Source organism: Hyperolius riggenbachi, chromosome 9 (assembly GCF_040937935.1).
Source record: "Hyperolius riggenbachi isolate aHypRig1 chromosome 9, aHypRig1.pri, whole genome shotgun sequence".
Lineage (NCBI taxonomy): Eukaryota > Metazoa > Chordata > Amphibia > Anura > Hyperoliidae > Hyperolius > Hyperolius riggenbachi.
Genome location: NC_090654.1, coordinates 11,612,211 through 11,632,157, shown reverse-complemented (window position 1 = coordinate 11,632,157; position 19,947 = coordinate 11,612,211). Strand labels below are relative to the sequence as shown.

The window sequence follows — 19,947 nt, the reverse complement described above, 5'->3', positions numbered from 1 at the left end:
AGCTCTGGTACAATATTCAAGAGGGTTGAATATTGGAGTTGATTTATACGCTTCCATCTGAAAATGGCGCCTGTGAATAATGGCGCACAGTGTTGCCGCTAATCCGTTTGCCGCTTATCGCTATTTAACGTTAAAGCCTTATTGTTATTTAGCGTTAAAGCCGTATTGTTATTTAGCGTTAAAGCCTTATTGTTATTTAGCGTTAACACACAGAACCCTCTCTGTACCTATCCCTAACCCCTAAACCCCCCGGTGGTGCCTAACCCTAACCACCCCCCTGGTGGTGCCTAACCCTAACCACCCCCCTGGTGGTGCCTAACCCTAACCACCCCCCTGGTGGTGCCTAACCCTAAGACCCCCCTGATGGTGCCTAACCCTAATCACCCCCTGGTGGTGCCTAACCCTAACCAACCCCCTGGTGGTGCGTAACCCTAACCACCTCCCTGGTGGTGCCTAACCCTAACCACCTCCCTGGTGGTGCCTAACCCTAACCTTGACAGTGTTACATTAAATCCATTCATCGTTTTGCAGTTAAATAACTTCTGCAGTTTTGCTTATGTAGGGCACTATTGATAAATAACGTTAGTGTGTGCCACTATTGATAAATAACGTTAGTGTGTGCCACTATTGATAAATAACGTTAGTGTGTGCCACTATTGATAAATAACGTTACTGTGTGCCGTTTTTCTTCTTTTTTTCCCTGTGCACCATTATTATGCAGTACTAACGATAAATAGCGATAAGCGTATCTTTTTAATGCGGCGCCATTTCTATGCATAGGCACTGTGCGCCATTATTCACTGATCCCGATTTATACACAAGGTTGACTTGTATTCGAGTGTATACGGTACAATGTAAAATCCTAATGCTAAATTTCAGGTAAAATCGTGATTCATTTCATCTGCAAATGTAGTACGGAACCGTAATTTCATAATTTTGCGTAATTTTGTGCCAAACTTAGCGGTTAATAGTTAAGCTCCCATACATGGTATCATCACCAAAATTGCTACAGTGGGAACAAACCAAAAACTAAGACCTTTTAGTTTTTGAAAAAAAAATATATACTGTATATTTTAAAACTGCAAAGGAAAAAACATTTTTTTCTAAACTGTCATTTTTTTCTGAGTTTAATTTTTTTCTCCTTTTTTTGTCTTGTTCCTATCCTTCTCCTTAAAGTGAACCTCCAGACTAAAAATCTACTCAGCAGCACTGAAAAGGCCTGGTGTTTCTTTACCAGTTTCACGGCATCAGAACTGTGTTTTTCTTACAATTATTTTTAGCTTTACAAAAGCTATGCTCAGCCCCATCAAAGAAAACTGCCCGGGCTTTTTTTCCCTGATGCTGTGCAAAGCATGATGGGATTTCCTATGTTGTTATTCACGTTGCCTAGCAACTGGGAGGGGTGATCAGCACACAGGACAGTTAGAACTGTGTCTCATGCTCCCTATCACCTCCTTTCAACCAAAAAGATGGCTGCCCACATGAAATCAAACATTTGCCTGTTCTTTTAAAACAGGGTGGGGAAGAGATTATATAACCTATCTATTCTAATTAACATAACTAATGTAACCTAATGACAATATGTTTGTTTAGGCTGGAGTTCCTCTTTAACATACGTAGTAATTTGGGTGACGATAACATATATGGGGGCCTTGCTATTAAGTTCTGCACAAAATTACGCAAAACTTACATAAACATTTAGTGAAATTACGAGTGGATTACAGGAAATAAGTTGAACGTGCAAATCGTAATTGAGTATTGCCATAATTGTGGAAATGTATGCAACATTTTGCATATTCAGAATGAGCAGATTCAATCATCACTAGTAGAAAAGTACTCCCAAGTGGGGGTTGCAAGACCAGCCCCCACAGTATTCAGGCAAATGAGGAGAACTTGTCCTCACTCAGGTCTTTAGGTCCTCTGTAGGCTGGTAGATGAGTCACTCTCCAGAAAAAGTAGGTCCAGAATTGCAAAGGGAACTCGAATCGGGGAACTGGGTCGTTTGGGAAAAATTGAGAGTGGAGAAGGTGCCCCAATGAAAAGGGTGCTACTAATCTTTCAAAATCATTCAAATAATACAATACAAAAACAGAAAAAAAAAAAAAACTTTTAAAGTATAAATACATTATTATATTTATAATTTAGCAGGTCCCTTCCCACTTCTTCAGGTGAAATAAGTCAGCGTCTGGAAAAAAATACATCACTTTGATTTTGTCTACCTTTTTATCCTACTGTGAGCATCTGTATATTGTTTTTCCCTTTTTTCTGACTGGCAATTTGATCTGAAAAGCAGGCAAGGGCCCGCAAAACATGTCATTTTTTAAAAAGTGTTCAAATAAAGTAACTTTTTATTTCCTTTAAAGATTTTTTTTTTATATATTTTATAGGAGTTAATCCTATAAATACAAGCTTGCTTTTCCCTACTGATTTTAACGATGATGATGATGATGATCAGGCTGAGAAACATACAAAGGATAAATTGAATATCAATAACTATTGGAGGGAAAACATTAAGGCAAAGAAAGTATATCTGAAATTGTGCTTATTACAGGAAACTCAAATGTATTACAAGTATCTCTTCTCTGGTCTGTTGTATGAGGAGATCTATCTCCCTAATCCATGCTAACATCCAGATGGGAAGACTGAGGAGTTATCTATGGAAGGACGCTTCTGTGTGTGTCCCTCCTGGAGGAGACATGTTACACTCTGATCAGGGGGCGCGGCCATCTTCTTATTGGTCAGTGTGCAGAGCAGGAGGGTTCTCTAATAATAAAGTCCAGCACTGTCTGCATGCCACAAGGCACCCTCCCTAACACTGACTAAAGGAGGCTAAAGTCCTGCACATTGTGGGAGAGGGTGGGGGTTGTGTCCCTCCTGTGTAAATCAGCCTGCTGTGCAGTGTACTCCCATTGCAGAACTACAACTGATAAACAAGGTTCTATAAACCTGATGGGACGTCTGAAACTCTATTTACTCCATACATTTAGTAAATAACATATTCATCATGAGTTATGATTTCTGTTTACTGCTTTATCAGAGAAGAATGTAATAAGTTCAGGTTCTCCTTTGACAGGCTGCTCACCAATGGAAGAATGAAAGACAGTATGTTATGTATTTATTTTACTAGCTAAAGATATAGAAAGACAAATATTATAATGTGACAGTAAATGTGTATTTGTTCAGGACAGAAATCAGAGATTGTCCCTGGAAATCATAGACAGCTAGAAATCATTGGATGGCTGGATCATCTCGGGTGTTTAGAGTGTGGCAGATAATCAAAAAGAAACTTTAAGTCGTAAAGATTATTCTGGCTGGTGAACGAGAGGTTAAAAGCGAGTAGCACGCATAGTCCACAGCAAAAGAAGTTCAGGAACACAACAAATTACTGCTGAATTCAATGCAGGTGCATCACACAGCATATCCCAACACACACAACAAGACGGACTTTGCAGAAGGATGGGCATTAGCAGCAGGAGACACCAAGAGTGCGTTTGGTATCACAGAAAAAAAAGGAAAACACTCCTGTTGTGGACCCTTGCCACCCTGCTCGATGGGTCTTTTGTCTACTTAGTGTATATGTACACATTAGATTGCTATGGTAGGGATTCATTTGTGGAAGGATGAAAGAAATCAAACTAGGTTCTGCTAGTGGACCAGATGATGCTAGTGGATAGGAAGTTGAGAACATTTAAGAGCAAGTTGGGTGGGAGAAATTAGGCTGGGTGCTTCTGGGTGGGAGAAATTAGGCTGGGTGCTTCTAGATAAGAGAATTAAAAAAAACATTCAAGTGATGACGACTATTCTGGTCGAAAATGGCTGGTGAACGAGAGAGGTGAGAGGCAATTAGCATGCATAGTCCAAAGCAACAGAAGGGCAGCAGCACAGCAAATTACAGCTGAATTCAATACAATTCTTTCCGGTGATGTCAACAGTTGGCGTTAGGCATGAGTTCCACAGCTCGGATTCTGCATTCCAAATGAAATGGAGACATTAAACTTGCAGCTGTGGCAGGTGGGTTTAGTGCACCCTTGTCGCCACCTATAGCGGATGCACTCCACATTGCATTGCATCATGTTCTTCAAGTAGAGAAGGCGTAAGTAGAGGAGTGATGTGGAACGTGATTGAGCACGGCGTGGAATGCAATGGCTATAGGTGGTAACAAATGTGAGTTAACCCTTTTGCCTTGGCCGCACATGTAAAGGCTTTGTTTTATTCGAAATGCGTAATCCAAACTGCAGAGATCAACAGAGCTCATGCCTAGCAGGCATATCTCTCACATTCTCTGATTCCCCCCAGACATCTTTAAACAACCTTCACCTACCCATAATGCAGCATAGAGGGGCTCAGTGAAGGTGGCAGTGAAGGTGTGGAGGTGTCTGATGGGGTCACACAGGGCATAAAAGGAGATCTGCCCGGCCTCATAATCCAGATATATCCTGACTCTATCACTGGGGATCCCATCAGGTAACCGGATCTCTTTCCTGTCATGTATCGCTAAATATTGATTTTCAATCCTGTACAAACCCCAGGACATGTTACTATATCCAATCAGTGACTGACCTCCTCTCCTGGCCATACTGGGGTAACACATCCCGACTATCCAGCTATCTGATCCCCCAACATCCACTTCCCAGTAATGTCGCCCTGAAGAGAAACTCCGGCTGCTCAACACCTGAGACCAATCCTGAAATCTCTCTGGTGTTTCTGGGCGATCCTGGCTTCTGCATGAGTTGGATGCAGTTTTCCTGTCATCTGATATATGCAGATAATTACAAGCTGTGGTTACATCCAGTAATATGTCTGCAGGCTGTCCAGAGATCTCCCCAGTTACTCCAGACATGATATCAGCCAGTCCTGTGTGTAATGTGTGTGAGATGCTGGCCACATCCAGATCCCCTCCATCATGGAGCTGCTCATCATGTCTGTCCTCCGTGTCACACAAGTCACTTGTGTCTGATTCCTGTAAGACAGTCAGTGGATCAGTCATGTTACACAGCTCCTCAATGTGACGCATCTTCCTGGACAGCTCCTCCTTCTTTATCTCCAGCCGTCTGATGTCATCATCATAGGATTGTACCCGCCATCTTCTGAGGTCTCCAAACAGGGCAGTTTCTCTCTTATTTCCACCATCTGCTTTTTGTTGTGCTTCTCTTCTGTGTTCCTCCAGACTCTGGACTCTTTTCATCAGAGTCTGCAGATCATTTCTTAGCTTTTTCTTCTTCTCCTCAGAGGCCTCATCCAATGACAACATTTTATGTCCTACATGTCCCCCAATTGCAGAACAGGATGCACAGACACATACACTATCCTCAGTGCAGTAATACTCCAGGATCTTCTTATGGACGGAGCATTTCCTCCTCTCCAGGTCAGTGGTGGGAGGCAGTAAAGTGTGTCCCCCTGACCTGCCATGTCTCCTCAGGTGATGATCACACAAGGAGGTCTCACACTGCAGACAGGATTTAGTAGCAGGAACAGGAAAGTCACAGTAATTACAGAAGACCCTGGTCTGCTCCTGATCTGTCTCTGTAGCCTGAAAAGCCTCACAGATATTATGTAATGTTGTGTTCCTCACCAGCTCAGGCCTCCTTCTGTATATCTTCTGACATTCAGGACATTTATATTCTTGTAGATCCTTCTGGTGGTCCCAGGCTTGTGTGATGCAGCCCCGGCAGAAGTTGTGGCCACACGGCAAGGTCACAGGATCTCTATAGATCTCCATACAGATGGAGCAGCGGAGCTCAGCAGTCACATCAGCAGACGCCATTGTCACAGCTAGAAATATGGGTATTTCCATGTCACATACCAGTAAGGTATATCCTGTTGAACAGGATTCAGTGATAAACTTTGACACTGTATGAAAAGCATTTAGAGACACATTGATCATATAGCAGTAATGTAGTTTCAGGGGTTATTAGCTGGGGATGCCTGCCGCACGCGACGGCTGCTGGGAGGCAGAACCCTGACCACCCCCTGGAAGGTGTCGCTGAGCAGGGTCTGGCGACGCCTTTTGCTGGCATCAGTGGAGGGAGCAGAGGAGGCCACTGAGGACTGGCTGCCAGAACAGGCCTCAGTGTCGGCGGCAGGAGTTGCAGAGGGAGGAGGAGCAGTGCGTTTCTGACACACTCCTGCTGGTGCTGCTGGAGGAGGTGGAGGAGGGCGGGTGGCACCTGCCGACGGCTTCGCAGTGCCACTGCCAGCTTCTTTCAACTTCAGGAACTCCTCATGCTCATGGAAGTCTTTCCCTGCCAGATGGTTGACCAGAGAGGTGGTGCCATACGCAGAGGGCTCCTACCCTCTGCTGAGCTGCTGGCGGCACTGGTTGCAGGTGGCATACTTGCACTCCACATATGGCAGGGTGAAAAAACTCCAAATTGGGGGGGTGAAGTTGCCCCTTCGGCTGGAAGGTGCTGCTGCCGCTGCTCTCCCTGTGGTGGTTGGGGGGGGGGGGGGGGGGGGGTTCTTGGTGCGGCTGGTGGCACTGGCAGAACTCTCCGCCTCTGGATCAGCACCCTTTGTGGCCTTCATACCACGCCCACTTCTGATCCTGCCTATGCCTGCGATGCTGATCCTTCTAGCAAGGCCCACAGATGCATCCTCCTCCTCAGAGCTGATGACATCCCCAGGATCTGCCACCCAGTCTATGTCCTTCACCCTGTCATCATCATCCTCCCCCTCTACAAACATGTCCTGCTGGGATGACCCCACAAACTCCCCTTCTGCATGCATGGGCTGCGGGACAGTCACCACTGTCTGACTGTCCAAAGCATCATCCCCCAAAGTGCCCATCAGCATTTCTTCTTCCTCCATTGCCAATTCTGCCGCAACAGCACTCCATAGCCCCGCTGTGCTTGGGGATAAGAAGGTGCTGAGTGACAGGGTGCTGGTGTTGCCCGCTGGGGCTGGAGAGCTGCACTCTTCCTCCTCCTCCCCAGGCAGTGCTGGGCGGCTGCTGCTGCTCTTGCGAACAGGAGTGGTGGCGGGGGTGGAGGACTCGGTTCCAGAGCTAATGGTGGCCTGCTCATCCACCATCAGTTCCACCACAGAGTCTGCGTCCTTCCCCTCAATAGGACGGCTACGACCTGGTGGTGGGAGGAACATCTGCGCCACACGCTGCTGCTGTGTCTCTGCAGCGTGACTCCCAGCTGTTGGGCGGCCAAGGCGTCCACAGCCAGTGGCTAATGGCGGAATAGCCACTGGTGCAGACGCAGAACTGCGCATGGTGGTGGTGGTGGCGCAGCTGCCACGCCCACGACCTCCTCTCTTGCCGATGCCCTTGCTGCCCCTGCCCAAACCGCGGCTGCCAGTGCCAGACATCGTATATTTTTAATATTATACAAATGAAAAAAAAGTTATGTATAGGCGAGTGGGACAAGTGGGGTACTTTAATTGGGTGGGACTGGTGGTGGTGGTGGGTGTGTGAGGTGACGGACAGGTGTACTCTACAGCAGAGATCGGTGTAGCGCTAATGAGAGAGTGCGCAGTGCGCACACAAAGACCCTAGCTGACGCTGACTGACGATGTCCCTATACACAGACTACAGTAGTACAATTCAGCGAATACACAATACAAGTAATATAAACAATAGGACGTGTGTAGCACTAACGAGAGGGTGCGGACAGCGCAGACGTGCACTGCGCACACAAAGACCCTAGGTAACGCGGTGACGGACGGTCCCTATACACAGACTAGAGTACACTACAGTACTAACTAAACAATGGAAGAATCTATCTAAACAATAGAACAGGTGTGACTAGATTACAGAGAGCAGATACAGGACAGGTATAGCAGTAAAGCTGGGCCTTGCTAACTACAAAATAGTACAAATCTATCTAACACAGAAGTAGTAGTAGTACAGGAGTAGGACAGGTGAGAGCACAGGTAAGGTAACTAGTAGAGACTAGAGCACAGAGCAGGGCCGGCTGCCTTGCCTAGGCACAGGGCCTAGCTGCTGGCTGCAGCTGCAGCAGCACCAGTGACAGTCTCCCTCCCTAGTCCCTAATCACACAAACTAAACTGCCTAAAATACAATCTATCTACAATACAAAGCAATACAGGTGAATATCAAGTGTTGGAGTGTAAAAACGATTGGTGTTTTGAGCAATAAATGCACTTGCACAGACAAAAAGCACTGGAGCAGTCTCTCAGTACAGTAAGTCACAAGCAAGGACGAGTGAGGCAAGATGGCGCCCGCTATTTATAGAGGGGGGCTTGGCCAGGCTCCCCCTCAGTGATTGGCTGCAGTCAGAGGGCTGGGAGCCCTCTGATTCGCTTGTGAGGACTCCAGGTAACGTCTGACATGACGCTATCCGAGCTCGTGACGCTATCCGAGCTCGGATAGCTAGGATATCTCCGGATAGCTGCTTGCTATCCGAGTGCGCTCGGATAGCACAGCCCGGATAGCTAATACTATTCGAGTTCGGTATTCGAGCTCGAATAGTGAAAAAAGAGCTAGGATATCTGAGTGTCTCGCATATCCTAGCTCAGATGAGCACCACTGACAGGAAGATCAGGACACAATGTTTGCGCATCTGAACCAGCATTCAACTGTAAAATTGGAAAATTCAGATGCTGGGGTTCTGAGGTTACTAGACATGATTGCTGAGACTCAGGAACTGATGTGGTGTGTCTATTGGTGCCTGCTGGATCATATGGTTTACAGGATGCAGAAAACATATCAGTAGGAATTTCTTTGTATTTTCTCGCAAAACGTTTTGCGATCAATTTCACAAATTTCAGAGGGTTATCAAAAACCTCCTCATTTTCATCAGCAACTCCCTCAGCCCAAGTTCTCATCTTGCTATCAAGCAGGTATAAGACAATAAACCTGGACTGCTGGAATGCTGTAGCTGATCTGAAAAAATAACATAAATTTAAAATTTTGCAATTCTGCAAGAAAGTCGGAAAAGACTTGTTGCCTCCATTATAACGAGTTGGAGAAGCAAGGTGTGCATCTCCTCCTGGTTGTAGGGAAACAAAGCTAGCAGGTGATGTCGTTGCTAGAGATGAAACAGAATTAGCTTTTTCTTTACAGAAGGTAATTGCTTAGGAGTTCTCAGCATCCCAGGATTAACAATGGAATGTCTTAAAGAGGAACTCCAGCCTAAACAAACATACTGTCATTAAGTTACATTAGTTATGTTAATTAAAATAGATAGGTAATATAATCTCTTACCCACCCTGTTTTAAAAGAACAGGCAAATGTTTGATTTCATGATGGCAGCCATCTTTTTGGTTGAAAGGAGGTGACAGGGAGCATGAGACACAGTTCCAACTGTCCTGTGTCCTGAGCAACTCTCCCAGTTGCTAGGCAACGTGAATAACAACATAGGAAATCCCATCATGCTCTGCACAGCATCAGGGGAAAAAAGCCTGGCCTTTTTTTCTTTGATGAGTGGAGCTTAGGTAAAAATGTAGCTAAAAATGATGCTTGGGTAAGAAAAACAAAGTTCTGATGCTGTGAAACTGTTAAAGAAACACCAAGCCTTTTTAGTTCTGCTGAGTAGATTTTTAGTCCGGAGGTTCACTTTAAGCTAGTGTGACTACATAATTGATTGGTTAGAAGAATGAGCGCAGCGCTCTGCACCTGTCAGCACTGCAATAACTAGACACAGATCTAGAAGGTATTACAGATCCCAACTTAACACATTAAACACCACAGTCCATGCACCAATGTCCCAATGTTGCAAACTTTTTAAAACTGTTTTTAACCACTTTTAATGCGGCGGGGAGCGGCGAAATTGTGTCAGAGGGTAATAGGAGATGTCCCCTAACGCACTGGTATGTTTACTTTTGTGTGCTTTTAACAATACAGATTCTCTTTAAGAAATAAGGAAGCCTGATTCAAACGCTTATAGCTGAACTGTCATGGTCAGCCATTACATTTGGTGAGCTTTGAGTTCTTCTGTTTGTGGATACACAGAGTGGTGGTGTGGCTCACGTTTATCACACCCTGGTGCTTTTACTGTGGTGGAGGATGTACTATCTGTGACCTATAACAGTATTACGCTATATATACCTTTTTATGTCTCTGAGTAATACATGGGAGGAAGAGCACGGGAGCGTGAGGCCAAGTACTATCCAATGTGTTATATGCTGACTATAATCAATCAGCCAACCTATCTGGTGAGAGTGATACTTACTTATGGGCTGTCTGTGAGCCGGATTTGATGCAGTAAACTAGATTTGTCCAAGAAAATTGGATCCCCTTGTGTTAGGATAATAGTACATGGACTTGTGTATATAGTTTGCAACATTGGGACATTGGTGCATGGACTGTGGTGTTTAATGTGTTAAGTTGGGATCTGTAATACCTTCTAGATCTGTGTCTAGTTATTGCAGTGCTGACAGGTGCAGAGTGCTGCGCTCATTTTTCTTACTAGATTACAGGGTGGTCATACCCACCCAGTTGTGCAGCGATCCACATGTCAGCAATCAATTAAATTACAAGTAAATTTGTGTATTGGTGCACTGTTAAAGTACACTGTGTGAGTATTGGAAGGAGGTGAGGTCAGAGAGGAGCGCGCATACCACATTAATCAGTTGTATAATTGATTGGTTGCCATGGGCAACGGCGATGCCGAATTGGCATTGGTTACTGAGTGTTGCTCATACTGGCTCCCATAGCGATCATTCAAGATCTCATTCCATGTATCCATTAGCAGAATCACAAAGTCATGCACACACAGATTCATTCTAATCAAAGAGAAAGCAGACTCAATGCATGCATACAAAATCATGTCGCTCTTAGCAGTGTAAAATTCATAGAAATACTCTCGATCTACCTCCAATTCATAAATCAAAGCTTCAATTTCCCATTTTTCAAACGGAGGATCCCATTCACTCTTGTCAGGAACTAAACAACCACTCTGAGCATCTTTTACAGCCAAACCAGTCTGCAGGAAGCTAGCTGGAGTGGGACTGGCTTGGTTCGGTAACAGTAAAAAAGGGCGCAGGCGGCTAGTGGACAAATCGGGCGCCGCCATTCACTCCCATAATAAATATCGTTTACTGGGCGCCGAACGGGAAAAAAGGGCGCCCGAGAATAATAACGTTTTCCAAGGGCGCCCGAAGATTTTTAATGTTTTATAACTGCTTGTGATGATTTACGTTTCCTATTTCAATAAAACATTATTTTAAATGTTATCCCTTACTGTTTGTAAAACATTATTATTCACAAAATAAAGCGATCAGTTCGTAACGTAAATTGTAATATATTTTATCCCTTACTGTTTCTAAAACATTATTCTACACACAATACAGTGATCACTAAGGAGGGTCTTAGGTTTAGGCACCACCAGGGGGGTCTTAGGTTTAGGCACCATCAGGGGAGTCTTAGGTTTATGCACCACCAGGGGGGTCTTAGGTTTAGGCACCACCAGGGGGTTCTTAGGTTTAGGCACCACCAGGGGGGTCTTAGGTTTAGGCACCAATACGGGGGTCTAGGGGTTAGGGGTAGATACAGGGAGGGTTACTTACTATTTTTTTTTTAAACGTTATTATACATTTCACTTTTTAAACAGAAGATTAACGTTTTCACAATTGCCGATTTCATGCACATTATTTAATGATTTATAACTTTATAAAAACGAATATTTAAACGAAATATAGTACATTATATTTTTAAACGTTATCCATGTTTATCGTTTAAAACCCAGCGCCCTTTTTTCCCAGCGCCCCTTTTTAACGTACCCGCTTGGTTTACCCCTGACAGAGAATTAACTCGATTGACTGGATTACTAGAATATTTCCTATTCTTAAGAATTTCCAGGACTTGTAACAAGTGTTGAACTGCAGAATATGTAAATTTTCCTTGCTGTACAAACAATTTGCTTTGTTCAATACTCTGTAATACTTCCTCATAAGAATATTCAGACAATTCTTTTAAGCAAAAATCTTTATCCTCCCTGGCTAGCAAGGACAGTTCATTGGTAGTTTCATAGGTCCATTTGACTCCCCTGAAAGACAATTTCATTTCATTATCTGCTGATGACTGAGTCTGATGCATAGTTTTATGCAAGGCTTTAGACTTTGCTGCATACGGATTGCTTTTAAATGCTGCTGAAGGAACATTTGATTGACTAGCAATCAGGAGTTCATTAAGAGGAAATGACAAAGGAGTTATGTGTAGCCAGTAATGAATTATAAAGGCTAGAAATTCCAAAGGTCTTTCTTTAAGGTGGCTGTGATCCAAAACATCATAAGCCCACAAAAACAGGTCCCCTTTAAACAGGGTATAAACTAACTGGGACGCCTAGGTACTAGTGATGGGCCGAACCTCCGATTTTAGGTTCGCGAACCGGGTTCGCGAACTTCCGCGGAAGGTTCGGTTCGCGGAAAAGTTTGCGAACCGCAATAGACTTCAATGGGGAGGCGAACTTTGAAAAATAGAAAAAATTATGCTGGCCCCAAAAGTGATGGAAAAGATGTTTCAAGGGGTCTAACACCTGGAGGGGGGCATGGCGGAGTGGGATACACGCCAAAAGTCCCGGAGAAAGATCTGGATGTGAAGCAAAATAGCGTTTTAAGGGCAGAAATCACATTGAATGCTAAATTGCAGGCCTAACGTGCTTTAAAACATCTTGCATGGGTATACATCAATCAGGGAGTGTAATTAGAGTACTGCTTCACACTGACACACCAAACTCACTGTGTAACGCACCGCAAAGAGCTGTTTGTGTAGTGACGGCCATGCTGGACTACTGCGCAACATGGCGAGATTGCTCTTCCTCACTCAGTGATGTCAGGTAATGTGTGACTTCCTTCTCAACTTTCCATGGCATTGTTAAAAAGCTTACGTTTTGTTTTTAAATTACATTTTCTACTTGCTGTGTACTTGTTCAGTACCGAGAATCCTGTGGAGGCGGGCAAGTCAGCCATTTTGACCCCAGCTAACGGCCGGGGAATGAGGGGTTTGAATCCGGTGTGGAGCTTGAGCAACGGCTACCACTACACATCCAAGGAGGGCAGCGGGCAGGCATGCACGCCCGCCCGCCCCGCGGTAGTGACCAAAAATAACAATACAGGAGGAGGACTTTCGAGGCTCTGCTGTGTATTTAAAATGAATGTACTTTAAATCCTTTAACGAGAACCAGTTATGGCGGGCAAAGATGACACCACATTCCTTTTACGAGAATCATATGGAGGCGGGCAAGTCTGTCATTTGTGACCCCGGGTAATGGCCGGGGAATGAGGGATGGAATTCGGTGTGGAGCCTGAGAAACGGCTACCACCACACATCCAAGGAGGGCAGCAGGCAGGCATGCGACCAAAAATAACAATACAGTAGGCGGACTTTCGAGGCCCTGCTGTGTATTTGAAATGAATTAACTTTAAAGAGGATCTGTAACGTCAAAACGTCCCCTGGGGGTACTCACCTCGGGTGGGGGAAACCTCCGGATCCTAATGAGGCTTCCCACGCCGTCCTCCGTCCCTCAGGGGTCTCGCTGCAGCCCTCCGTGAAAGATGACGTCAATATTTACCTTCCCGCCTCCTGCACAGGCGCTCTGACGGCTGTCGGCTCCGAAGTAGGCAGAAATACCCGATCGCCGTCGGGTCTGCTCTACTGCGCAGGCGCAAGTTTCCGGTGCCTGCGCAGTAGAGCGGACCCGACTGAGATCGGGTATTTCCATGTAGTTCGGAGCCGAAAGCAGCCACAGCGCCCCCGCTGGAGCCAGCAAAGGTAAATATTGCATTTACAGTCGGGTCTGTTGCCGGCTGTTCGGAGGGCTGCAGCGAGACCCCCGTGGGACAGAGGACGGCGTGGGAAGCCTCATTAGGATCCGGAGGCTTCCCCCACCCGAGGTGAGTACCCCCCAGGGGATGTTTTTGAGGTTACAGAGTCTCTTTAAATCCTTTAACGAGAACCAGTTATGGCGGGCAAAGATGACACCACATTCCTTTCACGAGAATCATATGGAGGCGGGCAAGTCTGCCATTTGTGACCCCGGGTAATGGCCGGGGAATGAGGGATGGAATCCGGTGTGGAGCCTGAGCAACGGCTACCACTACACACCCAAGGAGGGCAGCAGGCAGGCATCATGCACGCCTGCCCAGAGGTAGTGACCAAAAATAACAATACAGGACTCAGGAGGACTTTTGAGGCCCTAATTGTAATGAATCAACTTTAAATCCTTTAACGGGAATCCGTTATGGAGGGCAAGTCTGCCATTGTTTGTCACCACGGGTAATGGGCGGGGAATGAAGGTTGGATTCCGTCCCGAAGTGGGAGCCTGCTGAGACCCATGCTGTAGATGCCCTGACCGTGCTTTGCAGACCAGGCATCTGTGGTCAGATGGATCCTTGACCCAGCGGAAGACAAACCAAGTCGAAAGCATTTGCCAAGAATGTTTTATGGAGGGCAAGTTTTTTGCCTTTTTTTTTCAATTGTTTGAAACTGTAGATCAGGGGTCTCAAACTCAATGTACCTGGGGGACCGCAGGAGGCAAAGTCAGGATGAGGCTGGGCCGCATAAGGAATTTCACAATCGTGGCACATCGCCGCCTCTGCCCACCCCTCTCACTCTTCGTTCACAGAGAGGGGCGGGGAGAGGCGGCGATCCGTGCGGCGATTGACGTCAGGAGGGGCAGAGCTGAAGCTGAAAGCTCTGCCCCTTCCAGGAAATGCCGGCGGATTGTCCCCCGGGCGATTTGGGGGCTCTGCAGCCCTTGTTTAGCAGCGGGGATGCGGCAGATTACTTGGGAGCACTGAAGCGAACTATAAGGAAGCTTTTTCCGTCGAGGGCCACAAAATATTGTATCGAGGGCCGCAAATGGCCCGCGGGCTGCAAGTTTGAGACCCCTGCTGTAGATGGTTGTATTTTTAAATTGTTTGAAAATGTAGATGGTTGTATTTTTAAATTGTTTTAAAATGTAGATGGTTGTATTTTTAAATTGTTTTAAAATGTAGATGGTTGTATTTTTTAATTGTTTGAAAATGTAGATGGTTGTATTTTTAAATTGTTTGAAAATGTAGATGGTTGTATTGCTTTCCGGAGTTGGAGCCTGAGAAACGGCTACCACCACACATCCAGGCAAGGAGGGCAGCAGGCAGGCATGCACGCCCGCCCCGAGGTAGTGACCAAAAATCACAATCCAGGACTCAGGAGGACCTTTTGAGGCCCTAATTGTAATGAATCAACTTTAAATCCTTTAACGGGAATCCGTTATGGAGGGCAAGTCTGATGGTGCCTTCACTGCGATTGACCAGTTTGCTCTCCGGCGAGAATCTGTTATGGAGGTCAAGTCTGCCATCGTGACCACTGACCATGGCTAATGGCGGGGGAACACTTCCTGGTGTGATTCCGGTCCGGAGTTGTAGCCTAACAAACGGCTCCCACCACACATCCAGGCAAGGAGGGCAGCAGGCAGGCATGCCCGCCCCGAGGTAGTGACCAAAAATAACAATACAGGAGGACTATCGAGGGCTTGCTGTATTTGAAATGAATGTATTTTAAATCCTTTAACGAGAACCAGTTATGGTGGGCAAAGATGACACCACATTCCTTTCACGAGAATCATATGGAGGCGGGCAAGTCTGACATTGTCACCACGGGTAATGGGCGGGGAATGAAGGTTGGATTCCGGCCCGAAGTGGGAGCCTGCTGAGACCCATGCTGTAGCTGCCCTGACCGTGCTTTGCCGACCAGGCATCTGTGATCAGATGGACCCTTGACCCAGCGGAAGACAAACCAAGTCGAAAGCATTTGCCAAGAATGTTTTACGGAGGGCAAGTTTTTTGCCTTTTTTTTTTTCAATTGTTTGAAACTGTAGATGGTTGTATTTTTAAATTGTTTGAAAATGTAGATGGTTGTATTTTTAAATTGTTTTAAAATGTAGATAGTTGTATTTTTAAATTGTTTTAAAATGTAGATGGTTGTATTTTTAAATTGTTTGAAACTGTAGATGGTTGTATTTTTTAATTGTTTAAAACTGTATCCATTCAAGTGCAAGTTATGCACTGACTCCCAGGTATAATGTGCAGTCACAGATGCAGTGAAAGGTATGCAGTGACTGCAAACAGCCATTTGTGTAGTGACGGGCGTGCTGGACTGGTGCGCACCATGACGAGAGTGCAGGTGATGGTGGCTTTTCAGCCCATATGGTCGCCCGGCTGATGTAGCTGAATGACAGAACAGTGACTGTCCAGCTGATCAAATTTGGTCTGACCACAATGAAACAACGACCTTATTATCTTTGGTGTGCCACCCCCACCCGAGACACTCATATAGCCGGCGGTCATTGCTTCATTGTGATACGCAAGCCCCTTCACCGCGGCAAGGTAATGATCACGAAGGGGGATGGGCACGTGTACATGTCTTTTGTTTTTTTGTTGCAGCCGCCTGCAGTTCAGCCAGAAAAATTAGGCAGGCATGTGCACGCCCCAGAAAAATTAGTATAGCGGCCGCTGCTAGCAGCGGCCTTAAAAATTCTGGAATCCGCCTAGAGTCCTGGACCCTGGTGGTGGTGGCGGAGAAGGCAGTCAAGCGACCTGCAGGCAAAGATGCTGTGTGTGGGGACTGATTTAGTCTTCGGTCATGCAATAGCCCTCAGGGATCCATGCCTCCTTCATTTTGATAAAGGTCAGGTACTGAACACTGTCATGACTTAGGCGACTTCTCTTCTCAGTGACAATGCCTCCAGCTGCACTGAAGGTCCTTTCTGACAGGACGCTTGCGGCAGGGCAAGAGAGAAGTTGTATGGCAAATTGGGACAGCTCTGGCCACAGGTCAAGCATGTGTAACCAGTAGAGCAAGGGTTCATCGTCGCTGCTCGCAGTCACAGTGTGTACATCCACACTTAAGGCCAGGTAGTCGGCTACCTGCTGGTCCAGGCGTTGGTGGAGGGTGGATCCCGAAGGGCTAATGCGAGGCGTTGGGCTAAAGAATGTCCGCATGTCCGACATCACCCCGAGATCGCTGGAGCGTCCTGTCCTTGCATGTGTGCACTGGTGAGGAGGAGGAGGAATACTGCCAGTGGTACCTTTATTGCGTTGTACTGTCACATCACCCTTAAATGCATTATAAAGCCTCACTGACAGCTTGTTCTGCAAGTGCTGCATCCTTTCTGCCTTGTGTTGAGTTGGTAACAGGTCTGCCACTTTGTGCCTGTACCGAGGGTCTAGTAGCGTGGCCACCCAGTACAGGTCATTCCCCTTGAGTTTTTTGATACGGGGGTCCCTTAACAGGCTGGACAACATGAAAGAGGCCATCTGCACAAAGTCGGATCCAGATGTACTCTCCATCTCCTCTTGCTCTTCCACAGTGTTGTCACGCAACTCCTCTTCCTCCCCCAGCCACGAACAAAACCACGGGAATGTGGAGCAGCAGAAGCCCCCTGTGATGGCTGCTGCGGTTGTTCTTCTGCAGCTGCCACCTCTTCCTCCTCCACAGAAACACCTTTCTCATAATCATTCGTGTCTGACTCCTCTCCTTCCCCACACGACTCCTCTTCTTCCTCCTCCTCCCCCCTCTGTGGTGCCGCAGGTGTTGAGGAAACCTGTGGTTCGGCTGAAAATTGGTCCCACGACTCCTCCTGCCGTAGCTGTTCCTGTTCCCGCTCTTCCACAGCTTCATCCACCACTCTACGCACGGCACGCTCCAGGAAGTAAGCGTAGGGGATCAAGTCGCTGATGGTGCCTTCAGCGCGACTCACCAGGTTGGTCACCTCCTCAAACGGCCGCATGGTCCTGCATGCATTTCGCATCAGTGTCCAGCTGTTGGGCCACAACATCCCCATCTTCCCAGATTGTGTCCTTCTACTGTAGTTGTACAGGTACTGGGTGACGGCTTTCTCCTGGTCTAGCAGGCGAGAGAACATGAGCAGGGTGGAATTCCAGCGAGTCGGGCTATCGCATATCAAGCGTCTCACCGGCAAGTTGTTTTTCCGCTGAATGTCCGCAAAGCGTGCCATGGCCAGTGGTGCTCGGATACCCCTTTTTTTTATTCGAGTTTGGTCGAATTCGAATAGTAAATTATTCGAGTTCGGTCGAATATTGGAGTCGAATATTTTTTACTATTCGATTCGACCTCGGACTTCGAGCTCACTATTCGACTTCGGTATTCGAGCTCATTATTCGAGCTGACTATTCGAATTGGCCTTAAATAGCTTCCAACACTTGTTTTGAGGGTGAATGATGCAAAAAACATCTTTTTTTCCAAGTAACAACAGCAAGTGATTATGTGGGGATGTTCCTTTAAAAAAAAAAAAAGGTGGAAAGAGAAGTTGTGTCAAATTCTGTTCAGTAGTGTATATACTTCTTTTTCTTCTTTTGTATCTTTTATATCTTCTTCTTCTTCTTCTTCTTCTTCTATATCTTCTTCTTCTTCTATATCTTCTTCTTCTATATCTTCTTCTTCTTCTATATCGTCTTCTTCTTCTTCTTCTTATTCTATATCTTTTTCTTCTTCTTCTTCTTATTCTATATCTTCTTCTTCTATATCTTCTTCTTCTTCTTCTTCTTCTTCTTCTTCTTCTTCTTCTTCTTCTTCTTCTTCTTCTTCTTCTTCTTCTTCTTCTTCTTCATCTTCTTCATCTTCTTCATCTTCTTCATCTTCTTCTTCTTCTTCTTCTTCTTCTTCTTCTTCTTCTTCTTCTTCTTCTTCTTCTTCATCATCTTCTTCTTCATCATCTTCTTCTTCTTCATCTTCTTCTTCTTCATCTTCTTCTTCATCATCTTCTTCTTCTTCATCTTCTTCTTCTTCATCTTCTATGTCTTTTTCTATATCTTCTTTTTCTATATCTTCTTCTTATTATTATTTTTCTATTTCGTCTTCTTCTTTTTCTATATCTTCTTCTCCTTCTTCTTCTTCTTCTCCTTCTTTTTCTTCTTTTTCTATATCTTCTTCTTCTTCTATATCGTCTTCTTCTTCTTCACTTATTTCTCTTTTATTTTTTTTTCTTTTAAAGAAATGCAGCTATTTTTGAGCGTAACAAATAGCTGGTGGCGCATGTTGGAAGCGCCATTGTATGTGCTCCCTGGCAGTGGAAACACACAGACAGCAGGAGGTAAATACAGCAGCAGGAGGAGGAGGATGAGTGTGTGGCAGCAGGCAGTCAATGAGGCAGGCAGCGTGACATAATAGCCCTGGTACCTAGCGGTGATACCAGGGCGTAAATAAACACAACAGGAGGTCCCAGACAGCGGTCGTGCAGCCCACATCGTGTCCAATACACAACTGGGACAACACAGTTTTCAACCCGGGCACCTCAAAAAAATTAAAAATTTTTTTTTTTTTTAATGGTTTACTTTTTTTTTTTTACAGCAAATTACACAGATATAGCTAGCTATTGTTTGACGTAATAGCTGGTAGCAGAGTGGCAGCAGAAGGTAAAATCTGTGTACCCTGGCAGTGGGAAACACAGACAGACAGCAGCAGCAGCAGGAGGAATGGAGGAGTAGTGTGAGTGTGGCAGCAGGTAGGTAGGCAGCGTGACATAATAGCCCTGGTACCTAGCGTTGATACCAGGGCTGTAAATAAACACAACAGGAGGTCCCAGACAGCGGTCGTGCAGCCCACATCGTGTCCAATACACAACTGGGACAACACAGTTTTCAACCCGGGCACCTCAGAAAAATTAAACCTTTTTTTTTTAATGTTTTTTTTGTTTTGTTTTTATAGCAAATTACACAGATATAGCTATTGTTTGACGTAATAGCCGGTGGCAGAGTGGCAGCAGAAGGTAAAATCTGTGTACCCTGGCAGTGCGAAACACAGACAGACAGCAGCAGCAGGAGGAGGAATGGAGGAGTAGGCGAGCAGCTATTGTTTGACGTAATAGCTGGTGGCAGAGTGGCAGCAGAAGGTAAATCATCTGTGTACCCTGGCAGTGGGAAACACAGACAGACAGCAGCAGCAGGAGGAGGAGGAATGGAGGAGTAGGCGAGCAGCTATTGTTTGACGTAATAGCTGGTGGCAGAGTGGCAGCAGAAGGTAAATCATCTGTGTACCCT

At 45.7% G+C, this 19,947-nt stretch overlaps 1 protein-coding gene across 1 annotated transcript in view; it reads right to left on the bottom strand.

The window, feature by feature from the left end:
* LOC137532430 (E3 ubiquitin/ISG15 ligase TRIM25-like) overlaps positions 1 to 19,947 on the bottom strand; it is a 93,622-nt gene that overhangs the window by 17,104 nt on the left and 56,571 nt on the right. Inside the window, exons 2-3 of the mRNA XM_068252912.1 lie at positions 4,993 to 5,850; positions 4,322 to 4,752 (exon numbers count right to left, since the gene is read on the bottom strand). Coding sequence (XP_068109013.1) covers positions 4,322 to 4,752; positions 4,993 to 5,850 — 1,289 coding nt within the window. The remainder of the gene's footprint in view (positions 1 to 4,321; positions 4,753 to 4,992; positions 5,851 to 19,947) is intronic.